Raw genomic sequence first — 24,979 nt, 5'->3', positions numbered from 1 at the left:
CGCTTACGTTATTTTGTGTCACTCCTATGCACATACTAGTATGCAAGACAAAAGTATCTGAAGCTGTTCAATGCACAGGTAAGCTCCCAGTCTCTTTAAAAACACTGTGTCCCATCAAGTTGAATCGTATTTTTCAAATAATCTTATGGAGGCAAGGAAGTTCCTTAAGTAATCGGTGGGGAGGTATGAAACTGGTAGGCTGGAACCAGCCTCTCAGCACACAGAGGCCCAGAGAGCAGCTGGGCTGTCACTGGGAACTTGCTTCCCAAAGGGGAAATATTTGGAGGATAAACAAAACCCAACTGCACATTTAATCAATCAACAACAGAAAACTCGTTCAGGTGGAAATTCCAAAGTAACCCTTCATGCACCTGGATGTTATTCCTAGACATGAAACGTGCAATACTCCAAATGTAATTAAAAAAAAAAAAGCCTACAGACCAAGCTTTTGAAAAGTGTATTTTATTAACTATACAAAAACTCAGCATTTTAGTAGAAAATTGTACCTTCATCTCTAACATGGTAATGCTGGTGAGTTTCCCACATCATTAGTAACGTGTCTTGTCTCTCCACGGAGTGCAATTTGTGATTGACGGAGCAAAAGCTGATGTTCAGCAAGCGGCAGACAGCCTGCACAATGCTGCTGAGGCATGCCAGCTGCCTGCAGACCTCCTGAACCTTTCCCTCTACCACTTTTACTACCAGGACCAAGCCATGAGACTGCATTGACAACATTCAAATACCAGAAGAATGCTAATAATTAAGGCTGAAGTAACTACTACTTCTTAAAACATTTACGATTTATAACTCAGATGTCTGTTTTGATACTGTTCATAGCAAACATTTGCTTCTATGTCCAAGTTCCCTTGGTATGAGGAAAACATTTCTCTTGACAGTCACCACTGGATTTCATAAATAAAGACATTATATTTGTACTAAACTGTGCATGCTTACAGAAAAAAAGAACACCATCATAGTGTAAGGAGGGCACATCTGGAAGCCAGACTCTAGCTGGGTGGAGGGGGACTTAAAAACACTATGAGACAGTCTCTAATGTCAAGTACTGGTTACAGCAGAAATATGTAAACATGAGCGATTGTAACACTACAAGAAGGCATTTCATCTAATGTGATACAAAGCTCAAAATATAGGCTACTGAAGTCTACAAAATCTAATTGGGCAAAAGTGTTCTCATTTTTAACCCTCATGGAGTATGTTCATTGTCCTTACTATAAGAAATTCAAGAAAAACAGTATACACAACAAAAAAAACCCCAAATATTTTAAAGAATATACATTCAATCCCAAAAGTTGATTTTGTTTCAAGGCAACAGGTTTTATTTTTAAAGTTTATATTTTAAAGTTTAGTGACCTCTGAGTCTTAAATGAGTGCAATGTGAGGTTCCATTTTTTTAATAGTTATGCCACAGGATAATCCATGCTCCCATTTTGGATGCTTAACCAACAACCTCAGAGACTTTTTAAAAGCTGTGGGAAATCAACACTTTCCAACAAATCTGCCCTATGTCAGAGCACTGCTAACCTGGCCACTCATGTCAAGTTGCTTTGAAAATCCTCAATCCAAAACCACAAGTTTTACACAAGTATTGGGTAAAATTTGATTGTTTTCCCTTTGAACACATATGTTCTCAAATGCTTCAGCCAAAGAAGTGTACATGATACGTGACTGTGCATTGAAGGAAAGGCAGCAGAGGAAGGGTTTGTCAAACACAGGGACACACAGGTATTTCCAGAGGATATCTAAAGCACAGACTGTGGGATGGAGATGGCCCTCGCTACACAATACACAAGGTGCCCCATCTGTCAGTGTGGACTTTGCCATTCCTCAAATCAGAATTAATAAGTGGTAGGAAGTACAAATCTGCTTGTTCACCATCTTATAATCAATAGACACTCCAAAACATTTTTTCTTCCAAAATCAGTATCATTGACTTGCTACAAGCAGCACCCCATAGCCCTCTTTTTCATGGATAATGTGTACCAACAACCACATCCGAGCTCCCTCCCCAGTCCTTGGTGCACACCACTGAACCGGGATATGCTGCAAGCGTGGTGCAGTAACGGGACAGAAATGCACTTGAAAAGTTTCTAACCAGGATTCAGCACAACATCCCATCACTTCCTCCTCACTGCTGCTTCTTTGGTGGAACACGAGATTTCGCAACCACAATTGGAACCACAGAAAGCAACCCAATGAGCAGAGCCCAGAGAGGCCGGTAGAAGAGCCAACCAACGGAGATGGTCAGGAGAGACAGTGAACTGGCTACGCAGAAAGCAAATGCTTTTAGGCCAATGTTAACCAGATCTCTCACAACAGGAAACCAGTCCACTGCAGAAAGAATTAAACATGGGATAAAGTAGTTGACAAGATGATAGTTTAAAAGGAAGTCTTATCCACGCTTAGGATTTGCACACCAACTACTGCAATCGAAATACACACTTTTTGTGTTAATGAAAGTCCTTCAAGCCTTCTCCAATAAATGCAAATGTCCAATAAAACTACTTATCAAGAGCATTGGATAAGGCATTTCAGCAGAGTATCCTGAAGTCACTTGATAATTAAGCAACAGCTTGTCCAAAGCTTGAGAGGTAGAGAAGACCAATAGCCTTGCAGTTATGGGACAAATCTAGGACAACTGATTCAATATGCTAGCACAAAAACCACTTTCTGGCAACAATAAATCTTGCAGTAGTATATATATGATAAATAAAAAACATGATAAATATGATAAATAGACAAATAGTAATAAAAAAGAGATCACAGCTACAAAGAAAATGTTACTTTTGATGTCTGAAGTTTATACAACTTTGAGGCATCACCCTGCTTTTCTCTAAGGTTTTATTCCAACATTTTTCTAAATAGAAAGGATAAATGCAAACTTTCTTTGCTGCTTGTTCAAAGTAGTATAGCATGACCAGACACAAAGACATGGTACAATACAACAACTAATTAAGATCCGTTGGGGAAAATGCTTGTACGTGGGTGTAGAAAGAAAGTGGATTGCAGCTCCTTGAGTTAGACTTGAAAGGACCAGCTCAACACGTGCTTTGGCTTCTGATTTTGGTAAACACAGGCTGAGATATTCTGAAATTGGCAATATATACTTGCTTGTTTTTTTTAATTTCACAAAGCTCTTTAGGGATGATGATCCTATTTCTACATCATTTAGTAAAAAAAACTTACCTAAAGTATAAAAGATTCGGGTCATTAAGCTGATGCCTACAAACATTGCCAGCCAGCCTGCTCCACGGAGGGCCCAGGTCTTCATGGTGTTACTCTCATGCTCTTTCTGAAACACTTCCTGAAAGGAAACACCATTACATGAGATTTGTTTCTCAATTTCTTTTGAGATCCTCTTGATTTCAGTGTATTGTGAACAAATCAGAGCTGACAGCATTTTAGGAGTACAAATTCTCTAGAAGATACACTGTAGATGAGAGATATACTCTCATTCTGCAGAGTGTTCTTGTGCAGTATCATGCACACTGCAAGAGGTGTAATACATCTAATAGAGGAACAATCTGACTTCACTATGTTTGGAGGAAGAGAGGAGAGACAACAATATCCACTGAGGGCTGAAGGAAAAGTATACCAAAGCAAGGAGTATTCAGAGAAGATAAAAGGTACATCTCATCAGGTAAAGCAAAGCATCTATTTACAATAATTGAGTCAGATTTTTTCACAATGGGTTGTATGCTCCTCTGGCTCTATAAATCATACACATGAAGATGACTAAGACATAATAAAGCACTTAATGGGAAAAGATGAGTATGAGTGACTGATTACTTGTACATAAAAGTACTCTACAAATTATTCATTTGTAGTGAATTAATTTCCAACGAACTAAAATTCTGTCTAATGAAGATTCAGAGCTCACAGCGGAGAGCTGATTCTGCTGCTACGCTCTTTCAAAGCAAAACAAAAGCCTTTTTAACTGCTTACAGGAGCTGCTGTAAATTCTTGACATCTGGGATTTTTGCAGCAGGGCATAAAACAAACATTAATGGAAACAAACCTACTAAAAGGAGTAAATGAATCACCAAATTGCTGGAGCACGCAGGATTTATTGAGGCATAATGCTCTGCCTGAAGGTTCTTCCTCAGCCAGACTAGCAATAAACATTTCAAACAAGTCTAAACTCCTGTTATTAGAAGCTGAAGAGAGGATAGCTCCTATAGTTTGTTTAGTTAAAGCCCAATTTTTACTATTTTTTCACACAAACTTTTAAAAAAGCATGTGCAAGTGGGAAACTACCAAGGAGCAGATAAAAGCAAAACGAGAAGGCACAGGAACAGCCATTAAGGCAAAGCATGTTTAGCAGCAACACCAGAAGATTTTAAAAATATAAATATACTGCTAGCCCAGCAACAGTTCCTTTTAAAAATGATTTAAAAAAAGAATCAGGAATAACTAGAGCCAAATTCTATGCTGTGAGTGGGTGAAACATGGCATTTTGCTGCAACACAGAGAACATGCAGAAACCTGAAAGGCAAACACGGGCTATAAGGCGTTGCCCTAGAAAAAGGAGAGAGAAGAGCCAATGTTTACATCGAGCATCTCCTCCTCTAAAGAAGGTCTGAAGAGGGATGAGAGCTTACTCCCTGCTGCTTCTGTGCCACCATCTCCTATTTTAACCCTTCACTAGTACAGCGTGGTATCTCACCTCTGCAGACAGATCCCCAGGGTACAGAATCTGCAAAATATCTCCAGACTTTGTATGATATGGAACCAGCTGATCCCCTCGCTGGCGAGCAATCACAGTCACCTTGGAAGAAAAGGGAAAATATTTACTGGTTACTGGGTTAGAAAGAGAGTTTGAAAACATATAGAAACAGCTGAAAACTCACCTTATCAGCAGCGCCCAATTGGGGATCATGTCCACTCAAACCTGCGTAGAAGAATGAGACACGAAGGTCTCCTACCTACAAACAAGAGGATATTGGAAGTCAAGAAAGATTGCTTTACAAAGGAGAATCACAGGAAAGACAATTCTGCACGGGAACACCTTTTATGTATCAACACTTTTTCTGAATGTTTACATGAAGCCAGAGGATACCCAGAATGATTTCCAAGCTTTACATTTTTGAGGCCTAGTTAACAGGCAAAACAGGATAGCTCAAATGCTGTGCTGCAATATCTCCTCTGATTTAGCTGCAGCAGCATGTTAACACCAACAAGATGTTATGTTAATTCCTTGTCATTTCATCTTTTGGCAGAGGAGAGCAGACAGCACAAGCTGACAACAAAGTATTTTGTTGTAGTTTGTTCAGTACAGCAAGGCAGAGGTAGAACCCACCTCCCAGCACCATCTCCTGTCTTTCTGTTTAAAAGCATGGCAGACTCAAGAAAACAGAAGAGAAAGAAGCAGGGTCAGAAGTTTCCTGCAAGAGAAGCACTCACACTGAAGGACTGTACACACAGGTGTCATCCTATGTGAGAGTCTGCACTCCCATTTCCAAGTACTTGAATATAAACGGACACACCCCAACTTTCTTTTTCACACAGTAGTAATCACTGGTTTTGTTTATCTTTCTCATCTTACTTCTGGACGCCTGGGGTTCTCACTGTGGTAAAAGTAATCTCCTCCTCGGGTAACATCAGCATGTGGATCCTCAAGGTTAGACAAGCTCATCTGCTTGAAGTCATCGATTTTATCCACAAGACCTAAGAAGAATAAAGAATCAACCTCAAGTCTTATATCTAACTTACAACAGCCAATTTTCTGGCTGGCTTCCTGCTTATCACTTGAAAGGGCTGACATTGTGGAAAGAACCAAAGTTCACTGTTGATGCAACAGCAGATATAAAGCCACTACAAAGCAATCCTTACCCTTGGAAAGAACAAAGCTGCCAACCTGGACGTTGGGAGAAACAGCAGTGAAAGACTCCACAGCCATGGCACTGCAGAACAGAAAGAGTCCCTGATTAGTCTCAAAGTATGATCAAACTCTTGATTTGCAGTATGTGATATACTGAGATGGACATTCAGCTCTTAGGAAGCTGTTCAGTGGTAACAGAGATTTGGGATAGCAATTGTGTTCCTTGATCAGTTCCTGCAACTTTTAGCTACACTCTTAAATGTTTTTTATTTTTTAGCCTCAATTTATTCAGCTTCTACTGTCAACTGCTAGATCTGATATATTAAGAAATCTAGATCACAAGCCTTCCTCATAAAGGTATACCTATGTCCTGGCCAAGTTAACTACATTCCAAACCCAGGAATCCTTTACAGACTTCACTTCATTCTCCTAAGTAGTACTACTGGAGTCTCCTTGGCAGTAAACAACAGATTTTATTTTCACAAATGTCTGAATTGCATGAAAAGGTAAGATGGATGGATAGAAGGAAGAAGACATGTAGTACACACTGCTCTCTAACTTGTCTATGCCTTAGTTTTCCCAACTATCAAAAGACCAATAGTTTTTGTCTGCTTCAGTATGTCATGAAGATTAGTTGTTTATCTCTCTTCTTTGATCAGATACAGTGATAGAATCCAGAGGGACTGTTCCTGGTGGTAAATTACCTAGGGTTTTTGTGTCCAATTTCTCGATCAAAGTTTCTGCTGTTCACAACCTCTGATTTCCACTCAGTATCTAAAGAAAATAATATGAAGGTTATGCAAAAGACAGGAAGAATTGTCACTCAGATCTTAGTTACTAAGTTAGATTTCTAGTAATAACATTCTCACCATGGTATGTATGTTACAATCCGTGCTGATACTTAAATCCACCCTTCTAGCGTATTAACAAGTAATGGCAGGATTTAGGAAGAAAAGGATTTCAGGGACAAAATTGTTAACTCAGCTTTGCACAATGGGAGCTTCGCTACTGGCATCTTCCAAGGTCACACTTTTATTCCTGGCTCCACTCTTCAGGAATAATCATTTTATGAGGAAATGCTGCAAGCTCTGCTGGAACTAGCAGATACCAGTGCAGTCAAGCAGCAGGTAGAGATGGTACCTTCACATGTCATTGTCAAAAATGCATAATGCTGTGTTTGTTCAGGCCACAGCAGCCTTCACACATCCCTAGAACAGATTCCAGTAGGTTTCTACAAAACTAAAGACCTTTTTTTGAGCAGCTTCTATATTAAACATACCTTGCTCTACTTCCATGAAGGAGTAGAGAGGAAGGAAAGGGAGTTTGGTTAAACAGTAGAGCAGAAATCATTGTTAAGAAATACTCTAGTGAATTCAGTATGTGAGAAGATTTTGGTAGTGGCGGAGTGCTGCAGGGGTGGTCTCTCTGAGAAAAAGTCAGAGGCTGTCCTGTGTTGGACACAGCTGGCTCCACATCAAACTTCGTGCAGGTCACAGCTGAGCCCATCAGTGAAGTCTATGGCACTTCTGTCAAAATATTTTTAATAAAGGTAGAAAACTCCAAATTGGGAAGGGAAGGACCAAAAACGAGTAAGAAACAACAGAGCAAACACCAAAGTCAGAGGAGCAAGTGCTCCACAGCAAAGCAGATATTCACTGCAGCATGGGGAGCTTTCATGCTGGAGCACATGAAAAGTGTGAGAAGAGCAGCAGAGAGAAACTACTACACACTGACTGTAAATCTCCCTCCACGTCCTGCATCACTCGCTGCTCCACTAAAGGGAGTGAATGCAATCTGTGGCAATAACAAGGGTTGGGGATCAAGAAATGTCTGAAGTGAAGTTGAGCTTGGAAAAGGGTGAAAGCAAAAGCATTTCGCCAACACCCTAATCAGTAATGAAATATTTTAACTGACAATAAATTCACTTTCCTCAAGTCAAGTCTGTTTTGCCCACGATGGTAATTGGTAAGCAACTCCCCTATCTTTATTTCAACCACAAGCTCTTGCATTCCTGTTCTTTCTAATCTGTCCCCCAGTCTCACCAAGTGAGCATCTGTGTGGGCCCCTGGCTGCCAGTCAAGGCTAACTCACCACTTCTAATAATATACACACTTTTACTGGACGGGATCCATCAATCTTAAGAAGGCAGCTGTTTTTATAAATGGCATTTCTTTTTGTTCCCTGCCACTGTAAGGTTGTTTTTCACAGCTCACAACCACTAGCTTTGTTCCTTATGTATCTTCATGCTGCAGGAACCAAGATTTCATTGACCTGGGGTATTTTTTGCTGTACACCCACGTTACACATCCATGTGCTTTAATCAGAGATAAATGAAGCAGAGAGACCAATCTCCAGGTATCCGATGACTCAGAGTATTTTTCTGCCACTGGGTATATCAGAAAAAAGTTCTCATTCCTGCTCCTGCCAAAAAAGCATTTGGCAAAAGCCATAGTGCACATGAGAAGGTGCTGGTGGTTTTTATTAGCTGGTATCAACACCTAAACAGATTCTCAACAAGCTGTGTTGCAGGCTGGAGTTATACTGTTCTTCCCCCAGCTATTCTCTTCTTTTCACACATGACATACATCTCATTACTGCACTTCTGAAGAGTAATCTCAGGCATAGGTTTGAACACGTTCCCATCTCTGCCCATCTCCTTACATCCTATCCCTGGATGCTGCTCTGAACCTGTAGGTGTTCCAAGATAAGACTTTCTCTAGTAGTTGCTTGCTAACTGCACACCTCCCATCACCTCAGTCACCTCAAGAAAGTGAATTCCTGCCATTTAAGAAACAGAATTTTTGCTTATTTCTTCACATTCCTTTTCTTTATCAAAATAAATACACATAAAAATCTGAAGTTATATGCATAAAAAAAAAGAGACTTTCTGTTGATCAACTTACTGTATGAATACTTTGTCTCTTTCTTAATCTCACCATTCTCTTCATATTCTCTGCAATGAAAAGGGGTGGGATGAGAACCACAACAGTGCATGCACAGCCCTGCTTAGGGCAGAATACACTTAACAAATGAAATGCACAGACAGCTCACTGGCAACACAAACTTACCTTTACAAGCAAACTAACACTTCTTTACCTATTCTGAAGATGTAGATTCTATGTACAAAGAGAAAACTACACACAAATGCTAAACAGCCACAACCCTTTCATTTCCGTGTTGCCAACAAGAAGGTGTTGACTAGATCAGTGTGCAACACCCAGTATTAAAGACAGTGAGACAAACTGACTTAAATCAACAAGTCTTTTACAGATGCTGCATCATAAGCATGTTAAAACTGAGAAATTATTTTTCATAGCTTCACAACCTCTGAAGGTTTTTGTATGACACAGGACATTGTTAACATGAGTTCTGTGAAGCCAGACCTACACAACAGCTAATAACATTTATACTACTGTGCTACTGGAATTATTAACAGAAACATTTTTCCCCTTCTGCTTGCAAAGTAGTTAAAAGGCAAAGTCGTTAATATCTCCTTACAGTTTTGTAAACTCCCTTGAAAAGGTACCTATACTACAGTATTTCCTATTGTAAACACTTCTGAGTGCCTCCTAAGCAATTCAATTTTGGGTTAATTGTGGATAAGGGGTAGCAGAGTCTTCTAAAATCAAGAAGTCATGTCTTGTTTTAATTAAGTACTGCAATTTGCACAGGTATCAATTACCAAAGAAATTACAAGATTTCTCTCATAGTCATATGCCAGAAAGTCTGAAGTGTCCACAAGTCTGAGAATCTGACTTCTGGATACAACAGGGTTTTTTAATTGCTTTGAAATATTGTAGTGTATGTTAGGCTGTAGGTGTCAACCAGGCAGGTTTTGGGTCAATGAGTTTATTGGAGTTTATGCTGGAATTCATAATTGAAACTGTTGGGCTCACTTTTCTAACAAAAGTTACTACTTGGGAGACTTAAAAATAAACCAACCAACCAAAAAAAACCCAACAAGTAAAGCACTGGCATTGTGGAACAATGGAAGATGGCCAATGGAAAGTATGATGAAGTTTCCAGATTCAGCAAAGATCTTTTTGCATTTCTGTTTTGAGAGCAGGGAAAAAAAAACCAGCTTGAGGGTCCCTGATCAAGTTTTAGAGCATGGCAGCAGCAAAGGCTTAGCAGATGTGGGAAATTTGATTATGGATTTCTAACTTCATAATCCTTATGAATTTTTATTTGAAAGAATTCAGGACCAAGTATTTTAGGACAGTGGTTTTGATTCTGCTAATCAACTAGTAGGCAGGGAGCATTATGGGGGTACAGTTACAGAAATCCTGATGGGCAGAAAATACATCAGTAAAAAAAAGAACCCTTAGGAATATTAGGACAGAAATCAATAAGAGTCTTTGAGAAAAACACGAGTGTTTTTTTGTTGTTGTTTTGTTTGTTCTTTTTCATAAGTTGGTAAAGATCTTTGAATTCTATGGACAACACATATGACAGAAAATAGATCAATGGACTCTGAGGTGGCCTAGTGTCAGACAGTAAACAGCTGTAGCATGGAGGCCAAGAAACTCCATATGAAGTTATCCAAAATCAGAAAGTGAAAATGTTTCATAAAAGGCCTTGGGCGTTACCCAAATTTTATGAGATGAAGAACCTGGCATCTACAAGGAAGTTGAAGTGACCCCCTAAAAAAGCCCCAAGAGCTCTAAAATTCTCCTAAAGTCTCATTAGGTCTTTTTTCTTTTGGGCATGGGGAGAGAAAGAAAAAGGTGATGGCTACTTGGTAATTGTTTTATAGACAATTTTTAAAGATTTATTTCACTTACGTGGAATCTTCATATTCTACCCATTGGTACATTTCCACTTTACGCTTCAGTTTGACAGCCTGGATGGAGAGCCCATAGCTGGGATCAAACAAAGGCTATTTACAAATTAAAGAAAACACCAGTCAGTATAAATACTGTACCTCACACACTGAAACACATCTTTTATTATCAAACTCATTTACATACCTCACTGTATGTAGTTAGTACCATGTTATACACAGCTGAATATAGAATAATGTTATGAAAGAAAAAGGAGCATCTCTTTACATCACTGATAAATCTGATCTAAAGAATTATCATCAAAAGTTATGACCATGGTGAAGAATAAAACCAGAAATGCTGGCTAATGGCATGCAGGCTTAAGTGTTTAAGTGTTTAAATCAGGGGTAGATTTTTCTGGAAGCTACTGTGCTGTGTTACCTTCTGCAATACAAGTTATCCATGGAAATGCAGGCTGACCATGGGAAAATTACATCACTACTGAAAAGTCAGAACTTGCAGAGAACTTGCACTGCAAGAGCCTAAATTTACAATACCATGAATATAGAACAAGTTTCCTATACAAAGGGGAATTGAAATTTTCCACCAATAGTCATGAGAGGGTAAACACAGCCAGAAGTAGTATGTTGCTTGGGAGCAGGGAGACCAAGGCTGTACAGTATCTCCCCAATTCCAGGCCAGGAACCCAAGTTTGAGTGGTTGTCAGCAAGAACAGGGAAGGAGAGAGGCTATATGTCTTATCCCTGGAAATCAAACATACTTTAATTGGTAAAGACTTTTCCTTCCCAGTAAGCTTCAAATACTAATATCGTCAAGATACTATTTTCTTTACCTTAGATGTACTCAGATCACCAGTCAAGTGCACCAGTCTCCCTTCATTCTGCTGAGACACACTGTGGATGCTATCAAGAGGGATCACAAGAGAAAGTCCCTCATCAAGAGATTTAGCTGTCCTTAAAGCTCGCCCCTGCAATCAAGAAGAGAAAAATCAAGTTGTGGAGAACCAATGGTACAGCAGTATTCTGTGAAAAGGTTAGCAGACAAGTGATCTGAAAACATCAAGGAATGCTTGTATATTAAGAGTCAAATCATAGTCTTGAAACACACCTGTACATTTATGTTCTTCTGCCTGAGTTTGTGGCAGTACTTCTTATGGAAGCAACGTGACTGTTAACACTGACCAAGCATCTCAAACACATGTAAGATTATTCCTACAAAGGTCTAGAATTACTGCTTTTCAGCTTTTACCTTGTTTGTTGTCCATGAATAACTCCCAAAAACTATGCCAGTTATGGTCCTTTTTCCATAGACCCACACAACTACTTGGCAGAAGTTTTCCTTACCTTATCAACACGTTACTGTGTGCTTTCTCCTATAAATGCAAAACTAGGTGAATATCACCTCAGCTGTGACATTTTAAAGCCATGTATAAACATTTACAATATTTCACTTACTTCATTGGTAAAAATAAGGTAGAAGGACAGAAGAAATGTCACAAGTCCCATCAGCATTCCTCCAGAAGTCTCACTGAGCCTCTCCAGAAATCCTGGTTTGGACTTGCTTGTGATTTTAACATGTTCTTTTCTGCTTCCTGTGTCAGAGAACTGTTGGGAGATGAATTAAAAAATGCAATACTGATGTGACAGGGAAAAGCATTCTATTTCAAAATATATCTTTTAGCTTTGCTAGTACTACTGCTCTATAGAATAGCATCCCTCACCTTGGATTAAAACTTTCCCAAACTTATCAAATGCCTCTTCATACTTTTGATTTCAGAAGTATAGTAAATAGACAAAACTCGAGTGTAATGGAAAAAAAAGAAATGGTATTAAACTAGTTCAACGTGTTCCTTCTGGCTTTCTTCAGTCTGTCTCTAGGTTCCCTAGTTGCAGGTTCCACACCCTGCATTCAGGCCATGACAAATTGAGTAATACTCTCAAATTCCAGACCAGCTAAACATAGCTATAAATAACAAGTTCCATTTTACCTCACCAGTCGTGCCTGCACACTTCAAAATAACTGCATCTAGAGCAACTAAAAGAGACAGCTGAAACCAAAATTGCTATTGCAGTCCTAGCCTGTGACACACTACAGCACGAAAACTGTGAGGTTTATCTGTACGTACATCAGCTGTGAGGAATAACCAAGAAATAACTGCAGCTTAGCACACATGGCCAAGATAGGATATGAGGCCTCACTTTTGCTCGCTTCGACATGCCAGGCGGGATGTGACAGCAGCCTCTCCGCCGCACAGAGAGCCCTTCACCCCGCACCCCGGGGGAGCGGCCGGAGGCGGTGCGGGCAGACCCGAAAGACCGCCACAAGAACCGCGAAGCAACAGCGGGACCGGCCCGAGCAGCACTTACGTTCCTCGACATCTTGAGCCTCTTGTCCCCGCCGGATACCACCCCGGAGGTGCCGCAGAAGCCGCCGCCACTGCCGCTCGCCAGCAACCGCGGTCCCGCAACCACACCCACCCCCTCAGGGCTCCCGCCTCCAAACCGCTCCCGCCCGCCGCGATGCACGCCGGGACAAGTAGTTTCCGCTGGGCGCGGGGCAGGCTGGGAGATGTAGTCCAGCGCCGAGGCCGAGCCCTATAGAGCTGGCTGCTCCCTTCCCCGCGTTGGCTCTCGGGTTGTGGTCGGCAGGAAGTGCGTCAGCAGCTGCCGGCGGGCAAGGAAGGTGCTTCCGGAGGCGGGAGGTCATAGCGTGGAGCAGCGCACCGCTGCGCCTTGCCGTGGCAGTAGTAGAAGAGGCGTGGAGGAGGCGGCGGGGCGCCAGCGGGCTCAGTCTGTGCGCGCTGCCGGGGACGGCACCGGCCAGCTCCGCCATGTCCTACTGCAGGCAAGAAGGTGCGTCCGGGTGCCCTCCCAATGTCACACCGCTGGCTCGGGCCGGGCGGGCTCGCCCTGAGGCGGCCGGTGGGATGGGGGCGACGCGGGGCGGCTGTCTGTTCACCTCCGCCCGTGAAGGGGAATGCGCAGCCTGAGGGGAGAAGAGGTGAAAGCTGCCGTCAGGCCGTGTGTGGCGGCGGGATAAGGCTGCCGCGCTTCTCTGCTCCAACCTGTCTCCTCACGGTAGGCGGGAAGCTGCGGCCATGAGGCGGGAGAGGGCGCCGAGGGCGTCCGCTGACCCCCGGGCTAGCCCGCGCTGTGAAGGCCGCGCCTGGCTGCGGGGTCGCGGGTCCGTTCACTTGCCTAGCTGCGGCCCGGGGCGAGTCGCTGCGGGCGTAGCGAGAAAGTGCCGCCCTGCAGCTGGTTGTTGAAACATCCCCGTGAAATGGCCAGAGCCGACCATGTGTGCGCCTCAGGGTTCTTGTTTTAGCTCGCTAAGCTTGGCTGTGGAGTGGCCGAGGCATGCACGGCATGGTACTCTTCCGTAAGAGCTAAATTTCAACCAGCTTGGCTTAAATGGCTAGAAGCGTGGAGTTTTTACCTTCTTAAGGAAAAGCCGGTAAATAGGACGGGTAGAGCACGAGCTCTGTGTTTCTGTATAAGATGTTATGCTATACAGGTTGTGGTATTTATGAGACTTAAAAACTTTATATCCTGGGATATGTATTTTTTTTCTCCTTTCTCCTTTAAGTAATGTAAGGTGACTAGTGGTGAAGTTTCAAACTGGAAAAAAACTGCCATTCTGCAGTTCTAAAGTTTTGAAGTCTTAAACATCAGCGTGCAGAATACTGATAACAAACTGCAGTGAAGTAGTTAAAATCTGTGGATCTATTTGCTGTATGTTTTTAAGTTATCTATTTTAAGTACATCTTGGATCTTTGCAAGATCCTCAAGTTGTCTTATGGCATCCTGCAAAATTACAGTGACAAGGTTAGAGTTTGTATATTTCTAGTTCTGTTTATATAAGAAATGACTGGATCTTCTACATTGTAACATTTACTAGAGTACAATGCAGACTTCACAGAAAAGTCCCCATTTAAAAAGGGTTTAGATTTGTTAGTTTCTTAGATGGGTTTAAATACATATTGGTTACTAAACAAAGTAAAGTTCCTGAACTGGTTGAAGTCACATTGAGGGACAAGAGGATACTAATTTATAATATGCCAAGTCATTGTAGTGACCTTGATGAAGTTGGGGAGTAAAAGGAAGTTCTTGGAGAACTTTTTTTTTCCACTGTGTGAATACTTTCTACATTTACAAGAGTTTAAGATAGCTTTTTTGCTTGTGTCTTCCTCAGGGTGTATTTTATAGTTTTATAGAGTTGTTAGAAAACTCTCCTCAGGTTGCCAGCCAAACCTCTCCCCACCCTGCTACAGAGCTTTGTTAAATCAAGAGTCGTGCAAGAGCAGGAAGTACACTGTGTTGCTTTTTTTGTCCTTCATAATGTTTGTGGCACCTTTCAATATAATTGCCTCATTACTGTTAAGGTGCTCTTCAGTATTCAGGTAATTCCTGTAAAATATTACACCAGTCTTTAAGAGTACTGTTATTAGTAAATATTACACCAGTCTTTAAGAGTACTGTTATTAGTAAGTATTCTATTGAACACTTTGCTGGGATTTAGTATAGTTTTTCTTTTACTCTTCTTTTTTTTTTTTGTCTAATGCCTTCATCTGGGTTAGTCCTGGTAACAGTGGTATGAGCCTGTTTTGAAACAGCTTTTTAACTTCACAGTTCAATGAAATATACTGTGATCTGCAGCAATTACAGTATATTGCTGTGAAAACTGGAACTTCAGAAGAATAGAATTTCAGTTGTGTATGTGTTCCAAACCAACAGCTGTTCTAATTCAAGATGATTAAGTACAGCAGAATTCATTCACTGTTAACATTAATGCATTGTATTCAATATCTCATTAACTTGTGGTGTTCAGCAGCTTTGCAAATGCCTCCTGTCTCAGCTTTGTCTGAATGTTTGCTTGTTGTCCCTTATATTGTAGGAAAAGACAGAATTATATTTGCGACCAAGGAGGACCATGAGACACCAAGTAGTGCTGAACTGATTGCAGATGACCCAGATGATCCTTATGAAGAACAAGGTCAGTAGTAAGCAGAAGAGTGTAAGTAAGGAGTGATGCATCAGATATGTCATATTCTAACAATCTTAAAACACAAAACCAACACAAAACAAACCATGGACAAAATAGCAACCAATTTTTAATTCATTTTAAAGACTGAGAGTACACAAACTCAGTTTTAATTTCCAAATTAGGATATCACAAATGACATGCTTTCTTTAGACTGGATTTTCAGAGTGGCCTATTCAAAGAGATGAGTTAATGGCTTATAGTTTTGGTTAGTAGTCTGAGATATACAGGAAAAAAAACCTTTTCCTTCCTTTATTTTATTAACAGAGGTTAACTGATTAAAATTATGATTGGTTGTTCACTGTTTTAAATGCCAAAATGCAGTTTTCAGAGAAGCTGAAGTGGGTTAGATACCACTATCACTGATGTGATTCACTCACCTGCCTGTGTGCAACTGAAATGGCCTGATTTGGTGATCTCAGAGTATCCAGTCTAATACAAAACTGTATTTGACTACTCCTGTACTATATTAATAGGAATGTAATAAATGACTAATAGATATTTCAATGGTACATGACAAGTAAGTTCAAATTACTCAGTTTTCAACTGTACCCATCTTGTCTTGCAAAGATGTAAGTTTTAAGTTTTCAGTGGAGATTACAGTATTTCAGTGAAGTAGATCTAACCTGAAAATGGAGATTTAAGAGAGGAGAATATTTCTGAGATCAAGGCTTGTAATATTCTGATTGCACAGAGCACATTTTCGATCATTTCTAATGGGTAGATGAAATAATCTTCCTGTCATGATGATTAAATAGATTTTGCCCTAGCTTAATAAATTGTAATGAACATCTGTGAATTTGGATTCTTTTTTTTTTCCTAATTGCCTTTATGGTCACAGATCTTTTAGCCTCTTCACTTTGTGTCAACTTCTTTTTTGTATTTTTGTTAGAGAATAAGAGTTATGCAAGTGACACTGACCTTTAGAGGGCACCATTTAAGCATGATTTAGTAGCTGGTGCACAGAATTGTTTTGTTGGCTGATATGGTATGTAGTTCAATTTGGACCATATCTTCCTATGTCAGAGTGTCTCAGACATTTTTAGTTAGTCTGTTAAGTGAAGAGTTAACAGCTTCTAGTGATCAGATGATGGAATTAAGTTCCCCATTCATTTTCTGTGGCCTGTGGCTTTGTTTCCTCTGAAAAACTGGAGATTTGCAAAATAAAGCAACTTTTTCTAGATACCACATCTGGTAGTGTTAAGTTACTCCACTGAACTGTTAAGTTATCTAGTGTGGTGTACAGGTAAAGAAAGTGCCTTGCTGTTTTGTTAAGAAAATTCATGCATGCAGTCTGTATTGATGGTATATGTGATTGTTTAAAGTTCACCCCCATATAATCATTCATGGTTTTTGAAGGTAGTTAAATATTCTGTTAGTGAAAGATGTCCCTCTAGGAACAGCATGTGAATGTATATTCTTAGCAACTGAGCACCAGCTGTTAAGAAACGGTGCCTGTCTTGCAGTTCTAGCACAGTAGAGACACGTAATACAAAGTCTTGGAATGTGAATATGGAAAACAATTCTTTTGGTACTTCTAAAGAGGGGATTCTCTTCTTTCTGTCTCACACCCCACCTCTCCACCCCAAATTATTTTTCTGTTTGTATGTATACCACATGTATGTAGACTTGTGCCCTATATTTGGGTATTAAAGTATCCAAAATGAAAGAGACACTTCCTTTGTATTTAAATGCCATGTTTGTTGATTTTGATTCCTGTTATATGTATTTTGCTGCATATGAAAAGGCTATGGCGATGGGGAGAGATGGTGGAGTTTTTTTCCTAGCATTCTTAAGTCACTTACTTCCTAAACTATAGAGCATGGAAGAAAAGCGAGAAAACCAGAAGCTAGTTATGTCAAGGACACCTTGCAGTGAAAAATGTATCTGTGTGACTCAAAATGAGAAAATCTGTGAACCTTGTTTAACTACTGTTTCTAAGTTTGGGTAGGGTTTTTGTTGTTTGTTCGCTTTTTTATTAGCATGTGGTAAGTTACTGCCATGTTTAAGGGTCTTTCAAAACTTTTCATTTTAGTATCTTGGACTGCAACACATCAAACTAAAACAGAGACAATTGACATGTCACACAATGTAGCTGCATCTAACGAGAATGAAAGTTATGGACAGGAAAGACATGGCAAAAATATTTTGGAATATATTGGAAGTACAGAAGCTCTGGCTTGTGTTTTTTATTTAAAGTAAAATTGAAAAAGGCTTGGCTCTTAGTCAGTAGATCACTCCAGACAACTTGTGCTCTGTTTTTTGTGGGAGAAAATAAAGTTGTGTAGTCTTCCATTATTTTAATATATCAGTTATGAGATTTTGGTAGGCAAAATGTTAATGGCTCACTTCAAGCCAAAAACCTTGAAAGACATGAATCCATGTGAAATGAGAAAACAGACAAACCAGAGTAGGCCCCAAATGAGCATTTCGTATTGCAACATATCTCAAAGTTCACTGTACGTGCCTTTTAACAGCTGTGGCTGATGGAAACAAAGAATTCAGTTGCAGTGGTATTCTTACTGTAATGCTTCTTTCTGTTCTTACATGTTGCAGATGAAAGAATTTGAATGTGAAATATGTAGTTTTCATTGAGATCTTTGCTCGCATCAGTTGGCCTAATAAAGTGAGAAATCATTCTTATATAAGAAGGCACTAGTGGGTTTTTTGCATGAAAAGTAATTTTTATTAGCATTGCAGCTGTAATAGGGAAGTTAGCAAAATGTGTTTATAGAATTATAGCCCAAATAGCACAAGTTATTGCTGCATTATGCCTTCTCAGTTTTTTCCAAACTTGTTTTTATCATCTTATTTTAGAGATAGTTTTGAATTGGTTTCTGGATGACTAGGGAAGCAATCACCCTAATTCTTTTAGAAATAATTTACTAAATGATCATATGTACAGGACTGTTGTTACGACTGATAGTATGTCTTTCAATCCTGCTTCCTGTGTGTCTGTTATCTTACATTGTGAATCATTGGCAGATAATTGGCATGTTTATCATATAAGGGGGAAGAAACTTTTCTCAAAACAACAGTGGGACTTCATTACAACAGAGACAAGTGTTGACATAAATGCAGATGGGCCTGCCTTTATCCATGATAGCAACAGATCCCAAGAGCTAAGAGAGACCAGGTTGTGTGATGTCAGCAGTTAATTGCTAACAGTCTTGATCTGCTATGATATAAACAGTTGGTTTTTCTTCCCCAAGCATGGGGTAAAGTATACTATGACCCACTGGATCAATGAGGCCATGTTGGAAAGAAGTTTTAATTAAATTTTAATTAAATGGTAGTACTGTCTGTTGCAGACTTGGGATTCAGGAAGCATGATGAATGAAATGTGATTCTCTTTTAATTGTGTTCTAAGCTAGCTGATACACTTACTGAAGTTCAGAGTTCATTTAAAAAAAGAAATGTGTCCATCCAACTGGATTTGACAGAATTCTAATCTTAATACACAAATTCTTATGACTTGTGTGACATGTTTTTGAAGCTTACCTGTTCCCTTGACAGAGTCTGGCAAGTGGATTGACTCGACTTTTGTCTCTGTTCCAGTTTCCCTAGAATATTCTTAGTGGTCTGTAGTTCAGAGTGAAAGACTTACATCGGGGAATGGGTATAGGACTTGTATCACTAGTGTGCAGTTAAAGATCATACAGACCAGAGACAAAAACAGGCTGGCCAGGAAGTTTAGCACCTTTGAAGCTACAGAACTAATGTGTCATTGTTAGTACTTTAGCTTATACCTGCAACCTAGCAGCTTTCACTGAATGAAATCAATTATTGGAAGGAGCACTTAACTTTTCTTCTCTCTTGTTTGTTCAGGATTGATATTGCCCAATGGAGATATCAATTGGAATTGCCCATGTCTGGGTGGAATGGCTAGTGGTCCCTGTGGGGAACAGTTCAAGTCAGCCTTTTCTTGTTTCCACTATAGCACAGAAGAAATAAAGGGATCGGACTGTGTGGACCAATTCCGTGCCATGCAGGAATGCATGCAAAAATATCCAGATCTTTACCCTCAAGAGGATGAAAATGAAGAAAAAGATAAGTCGAGCAAAGATTTGGAAGCTGCTCCTATGGAGGCTTCTTCTGCCAAAGAGGAGAAGGCGTCTAGCTAATGAAGATGGAAGGAGGCTTTTGTCTCCATTTCTCATTTTCAGAGACATGGACTTTTGCAGTGTTTCTGTCTTCTGAGTCATCAAATATTTCACCACTGTTCTGTACACTGTATCATAGTAAATAATTTATTGCTGAAGGTGAAATCTCAGTGCTACAGCCTTCCAAATAAACACTGAATGACTATGTATGTACTGCATAACCTGCTCTCAGACACAACTAATACTTCAACAGCTCTTTTTATACCTTCAAATTCTCCTTGAGTTTTGACTTGAATAATGTCTTGAAATATTTAGCTTTCAACTAAAAATCCACTAGCACACCATATCTGTCTTCATTTCAGTATGTTCTGATTAATGTTTTTAATGTATTCTGTTCTATTAATAGAAATTGCATTAAGTGATTTTTTTGCCAGAGCCATAAAGGACATTGAAAATGGCCTAAATTTGTAAAATTATTTCAAATTATGTTGTTAGATCATTTTTTATTAGGTTTACCACTGGCATTAGGTAAGGACTGACAGAAAAATGTTGAAATGGATATCTTCTTTGATTTAACTTACTTATTGTGATGGCTTTTGCTTTCTAAAAAATGTGTTGCACAACCATTGATAAAGATAAATGGAAAGAATGTTGGGCACTGCCTTTGCTTTTGTTCTGCAACCACAATTTTTGAGTTCCTTTAGCTAGTGTCTGCTTCTTCAGTGTATAGACAGGCTCTTGTAAAATACTTTCAGAACACAATGAAAATGTTACCTGGTGTAATGACAATAAAACAGATACTGTGACTTAAGTGCATATTAAAAAGCAAATACTTTTTACCTCCATTGCAAGCTCTCTGTCTTCATGGTGTGGGATTTGTGGTGGGTTGGTTTCTTTTTGTTTCCACTGCTAGGAATTGAGAACTCTTCTGCTTTGTAAGCAGACTTTGAATCACTTTGGGAGTTGTGATGATCAGTTGCTCCAGCTTGTCAAGTTTTTATTCTTGTGCCATTCTTTTCTCCCTAGCCTCAGGCAGGAAGGCATAAAAAATGTAAAGCATTTTCAGTAGCTATAGTAGACTGGGTCATGAACTAGCACTACAAAGGATCTGGACAGCTATTAAAATACTTGAAAATTACTTCAGAAGTGCAAACAATTTACAGTAATTCACTATAGCTTAATACCTATGGACAGAGAATTTTATGTTAGTGTTTTTTTCCTAGCAAAATAAGCTGTGAGAGTTGTATTACAAAACAAGTTGTACCTGTGACTTTAGTAACTGTTCATTGCAAAGTGGATTTGGTTTTTTTTCAGTCTCATTAACCAAAGCAAAAGAAGTCACAGGGGCAATAATAGTGCTCTGTAAGTCTTGTAACGTTTAAACAGTTTCCTGTCTCTATGGACAGCAGTCTTGAGTGCTCAGCAATGTTGCTTCCTTATATTGTTTTGGTATCTTGTTAGTATAAAGTTACTTCAGTGTGAATGTTTGATGGGGATTTCTGTTAAATTTTAACAGTGTGTTTTTAGCTGTTTATATTACAATATAGATGTTGGATCCTCAAAATTTGGGGGCTGAAAACTACTAGGTTCTGAGGGCACAGATAGCAGGTACTCTCAGCATTTCTGCTTTTAAAAGAAACTTAAGTGTGACACTTTTCTCAGTGTGACTCTCAGGCATCAGAAGGCAAATGCCAAGTTAACCTGAGTAAATGGGCACAAAAGCAGTAGTGATAAACCTTGGCACTCAGGCAATTGGACCATGACAATGAAATCTTAGGCAATCAGATAAACACTGGATGACAAATAAAAAAATCAAGTCACTTGTATCCAAGCTTTTGGTTGTTCAAATGGAAATCCAATGCACATTTGTGAAGAAGCAAGAGTCCTTTGTGAAGTGCTGCTCTGTTCTAAGAGCAGGTTGCCTCCTATTTTTTTTTCTGCTGTGTTTTTCTTTCTCACGTTGCCTCAACACTCTACAAGTTTTGGATTTATTCTCTGTAGCAGTATTTATAGCATCTGTGTACAAAACAAAATGCAAGAATCCTGGTCCTACAGTAGCTAGGGACCTGAATCTAATACTGACAAAAGAAACTTTTAGTATATAACCTAAAATATTTGAATGTATATTTATGGAGTTACTGCTTTCCAACTCCGCTGTGGCTTGGTAACCTGTTGTCTTACGTCCAGTACAAATTTGTAGAATCCTATAGTTGCATGCTCCCATTTTAAATCTCAAATCAATCAGTGGTGTTTTAGTATTTAATAAAGATAAGGCAGTAACTGTCAGTATTTGTCAAGCTTGTGAAATAATTGCTTTTCATTTAATTCTATGCCTTTGAGTTTATCCTGTGAAAACTGGCATGCTGAGCATATTTAAATGTTTATTAAGAGTTTAGCTAAAAGGAACTGTTAGCAAGGCATGAAGCACTTCTAGATGTAATAGAATGTTTTTAATACAAATCTGTTAGCTGAAACTGTTATATGCAGATATAATCCCAGTTAGATTTTATCCATTTAGGTTTTGTCATTGTAGTTGTCCTACAGACTTTTATCATTGTTTCTAAAATGCTGCCTTGTATAATATCACTATGTAATGCTTCAAAGTTTGAATCATTCTTCTTCAGTTACACTCTTGTAATTTTAATGATATATATATTAAGAATACAATTAACCACCGAAATGTGGTAAACATTAGATGAAACATTCTGTAGATGTTGAAGTTACTCGTTATTTTTTTCCTGCTTTTCTCTGCATTTCAAAGACCTAACTTTAACTTGTATTTCCTAACTTTCCTAGAGATATGACCTTACTTCAGGTGCAAAAATTACCTTTTTTTTTTCTCTCCAGCTTCTTCCCTGCAACAGGAATGATGTATGCACTGGTTTCTAGAGGGAGATGTTTATCTTCCACTGTATTCTAAGGATCGTTAAAACTGGGGATCTGGCAGGTCTCTGTTGGAAATAAGATATATCCTATGCAGTTCTTATTGAGAATGTCCTTGTTAAACCTCACAGTTGTGTCTCCTGTTCATCTAAGGCACTTATCTGATCACAGGTCAATGAATCCATTTAAGGAAAGTTGTTACCTAAATAGGTGGAACCTACTTTCTTATTCCTAGGGAAAAAAAAAAAAATATTGCATGCTTCTTAGACTCTTGTTTTACTTCTCATTAAAATTCTAGCAGTGTTAGTGTGGGTCAATGTAGAGAAGCTACCAGCAGTTTGTCATTTTTTCTTAATCAGCTGTATTCATTTGCCATGACTTGGTTTCTTTGAACAGCACCAGCATGTCTGCAGTTGTTTCTCAACTGCTTTTAACCCCTCTGGAGCTTGTGCTTTGTTAGTGATAGTGAGAACTTGAGAGAAGACCCACCCAACAGAGCCAAGAAGTGCAGCAATGATAACACTAATGTTAGAATTTTTGCCACTAATACAAGATAATACCTAATAATACGTGAAATTATTTCAGCTGTCATACTGGATAATTTGGTGGTGAATTCATGGGTAGAGCATGAGACTCAGGCTCCAAACAATAATATGTTAGGTGCTTTTTAAGTGTTCTTCAGTGTAGGCTAGTTCTGACTGCAGAGGGTAGGGTGACTAGAATTCAAGTTCAAGAGTTATGCATCTGTAGTTTAGCATGGAAGAAGCAGCATCTTATCTGTCTCAAATACTAAAGTATCTTAATAGTACAAAGGCCAAGACATTGGTCAGAGTATGTTAAAATACTGAAGTATCAGTGAATTTTATGTATAACTTTCTACTAAGACACTGAGCAGTTCAGACTGCTGCTGTTAATATATTAATAGCATTGGTAAAAGCCTGAAATGATTTTTGCACCCATCAATGCCAGAAGCACAAGGGTTTATGATAGAGTACCCTGTGCACTCATCCAGTGATTCAAGCTGGAGCAGCCTCTTCATGCATTTAAATCCACTGAAAGTAGCCATGTACAACACTGAAGTGCTTGAGATATTTTTTAGTTTTCTGCTATTTGGTAATTTAATTGAAATTGTAAAATACTTTGTCCTGCTTGTGTAGAGTGCAGTGTTTGCTGCTTGATAGACAAAAAGAACCGTTTTGTAATTCAAGGAAAATAAACTTGAAGGGGCAAGTTTTGCCAGGAGTAGAGTGTGTGGCCATGGCTGCTGAATTTAGAGCTGTGATGTTTCTCCTTTCTGTTGCTGACTTTCCTCAAGAATCGTTGGACTTCTATTTCTTCTTCTTTGTGTGTTTCCTCCAGTGAATTCCGTGTTCTTACGATAAACTATAGTCAGCAGCCAGAGCCTGAATGGAGAGGCAGTTTCTAAAACAGGAAGAAATATTTTTTGCTGTTTTCTTGGTGGTGTATGGTTTTGGTTGGGTTTTTGTGTTGTGGGTTTTTTTGATAACTAGCTTATTACAAAGTGGTATTGATATATGTGTGAGCAGACGACTCACAAGGCCTGCTACAGCCAAAAAAAAGAGCACTAGAGGATTTCTAGTGATTGCACATTGCAAATTAACCCAGATGCCACAACAATGATGTGAAGGGTAAGTGGATATAGGATTTGTTCTGCTGGATCTGATGACAGGTTCAGTTGATTTTTTGTTTGTTGCTGAATGTGAGAAGTTCCTTATGCCTTGTAAGAAGGTGAAAGCTTCCCCTTATATTGCACTTATTGCCTTCATAAGATGGTGTGTGGGAGAAGGTTGTTAGATTGCTACATCTGCAGTTTCTGACCTTTTTCTGACTGTTGTGTGAGTGTTGCTGCCTCCGCCCTGTTCCTTTTGCTTTCTGTCTTGTTACCTTCTCATATGCCCCCAAATACTAGTATTGCTTCCTTGTCCCCTACAGCCAGTCACTTCTTACAGGTATTGGCTCTGTTCTCTTACCTGGCTCAGGAGACCATCTCTTCTTTCTCCTTGGAACATAAAGAACTTAAACTAATGAACTAGGTTGGATCCAGCTAATTTTCTTCTAGTTTGGCCATGCATGGAACAAGCAGAGTTGGTGGAATTTGATAGTTGGATGCCATGCATGTTAGCATTTCCCATACTGTTTGTGAAGCTGATGATTTAGGATTAGACCAGTTCATAACCATTACGGTTTTTGTTGGGAGTGTGTACAGATGTTATTAATGGGTGGTACCTGCATGGTTTCTCATAAAGGCTGTGTTACAAGTGAATTGAAGTTAGTATTTGCAGAGCTAGACTCACAATTTTTCACATGCA

General features: G+C 39.4%; 2 protein-coding genes across 2 annotated transcripts; one reads left to right on the top strand and one right to left on the bottom strand.

Moving 5' to 3' along the window:
• Positions 1-446: 446 nt before the first annotated feature.
• Positions 447-13,455, bottom strand: TMEM43 (transmembrane protein 43). Its single transcript, XM_062008677.1, has 13 exons — positions 13,279-13,455; positions 12,990-13,184; positions 12,078-12,227; positions 11,456-11,590; positions 10,624-10,718; positions 8,743-8,792; positions 6,544-6,613; positions 5,851-5,921; positions 5,564-5,685; positions 4,869-4,943; positions 4,685-4,786; positions 3,205-3,322; positions 447-2,349 (listed from the first exon to the last, which is right to left on the bottom strand). The coding sequence occupies exons 1-13, from the start codon at positions 13,453-13,455 to the stop codon at positions 2,147-2,149; spliced, it is 1,563 nt and encodes a 520-aa protein (XP_061864661.1). The 3' UTR covers positions 447-2,146.
• On the top strand, positions 13,210-20,611 carry CHCHD4 (coiled-coil-helix-coiled-coil-helix domain containing 4). Its single transcript, XM_062008329.1, has 3 exons — positions 13,210-13,475; positions 15,517-15,615; positions 19,492-20,611. The coding sequence occupies exons 1-3, from the start codon at positions 13,454-13,456 to the stop codon at positions 19,785-19,787; spliced, it is 417 nt and encodes a 138-aa protein (XP_061864313.1). The 5' UTR covers positions 13,210-13,453; the 3' UTR covers positions 19,788-20,611.
• The last annotated feature ends 4,368 nt before the right edge of the window (positions 20,612-24,979 follow it).

The sequence above is a fragment of the Colius striatus genome, chromosome 15, assembly GCF_028858725.1.
Source record: "Colius striatus isolate bColStr4 chromosome 15, bColStr4.1.hap1, whole genome shotgun sequence".
NCBI classification, from domain to species: domain Eukaryota; kingdom Metazoa; phylum Chordata; class Aves; order Coliiformes; family Coliidae; genus Colius; species Colius striatus.
Note: the sequence above shows the minus strand (reverse complement) of the source record. Positions and strands in the feature narration are given on the sequence as shown.

What these genes read in the sequence shown, in the direction of transcription:
- CHCHD4 (XM_062008329.1), top strand. Translation starts at nt 13,454, where the DNA reads ATGTCCTACTGCAGGCAAGAAG. An exon ending in GTCCTACTGCAGGCAAGAAG is followed by an intron (nt 13,476 to 15,516) that starts GTGCGTCCGGGT and finishes CTTATATTGTAG; the next exon opens with GAAAAGACAGAATTATATTT. An exon ending in TGATCCTTATGAAGAACAAG is followed by an intron (nt 15,616 to 19,491) that starts GTCAGTAGTAAG and finishes TTGTTTGTTCAG; the next exon opens with GATTGATATTGCCCAATGGA.
- TMEM43 (XM_062008677.1), bottom strand. Translation starts at nt 13,455, where the DNA reads ATGGCGGAGCTGGCCGGTGCCGTCCCCGGCAGCGCGCACAGACTGAGC. An exon ending in GGCTCAAGATGTCGAGGAAC is followed by an intron (nt 12,228 to 12,989) that starts GTAAGTGCTGCT and finishes ATCTCCCAACAG; the next exon opens with TTCTCTGACACAGGAAGCAG. An exon ending in GTAGAATATGAAGATTCCAC is followed by an intron (nt 8,793 to 10,623) that starts GTAAGTGAAATA and finishes TTTTCATTGCAG; the next exon opens with AGAATATGAAGAGAATGGTG.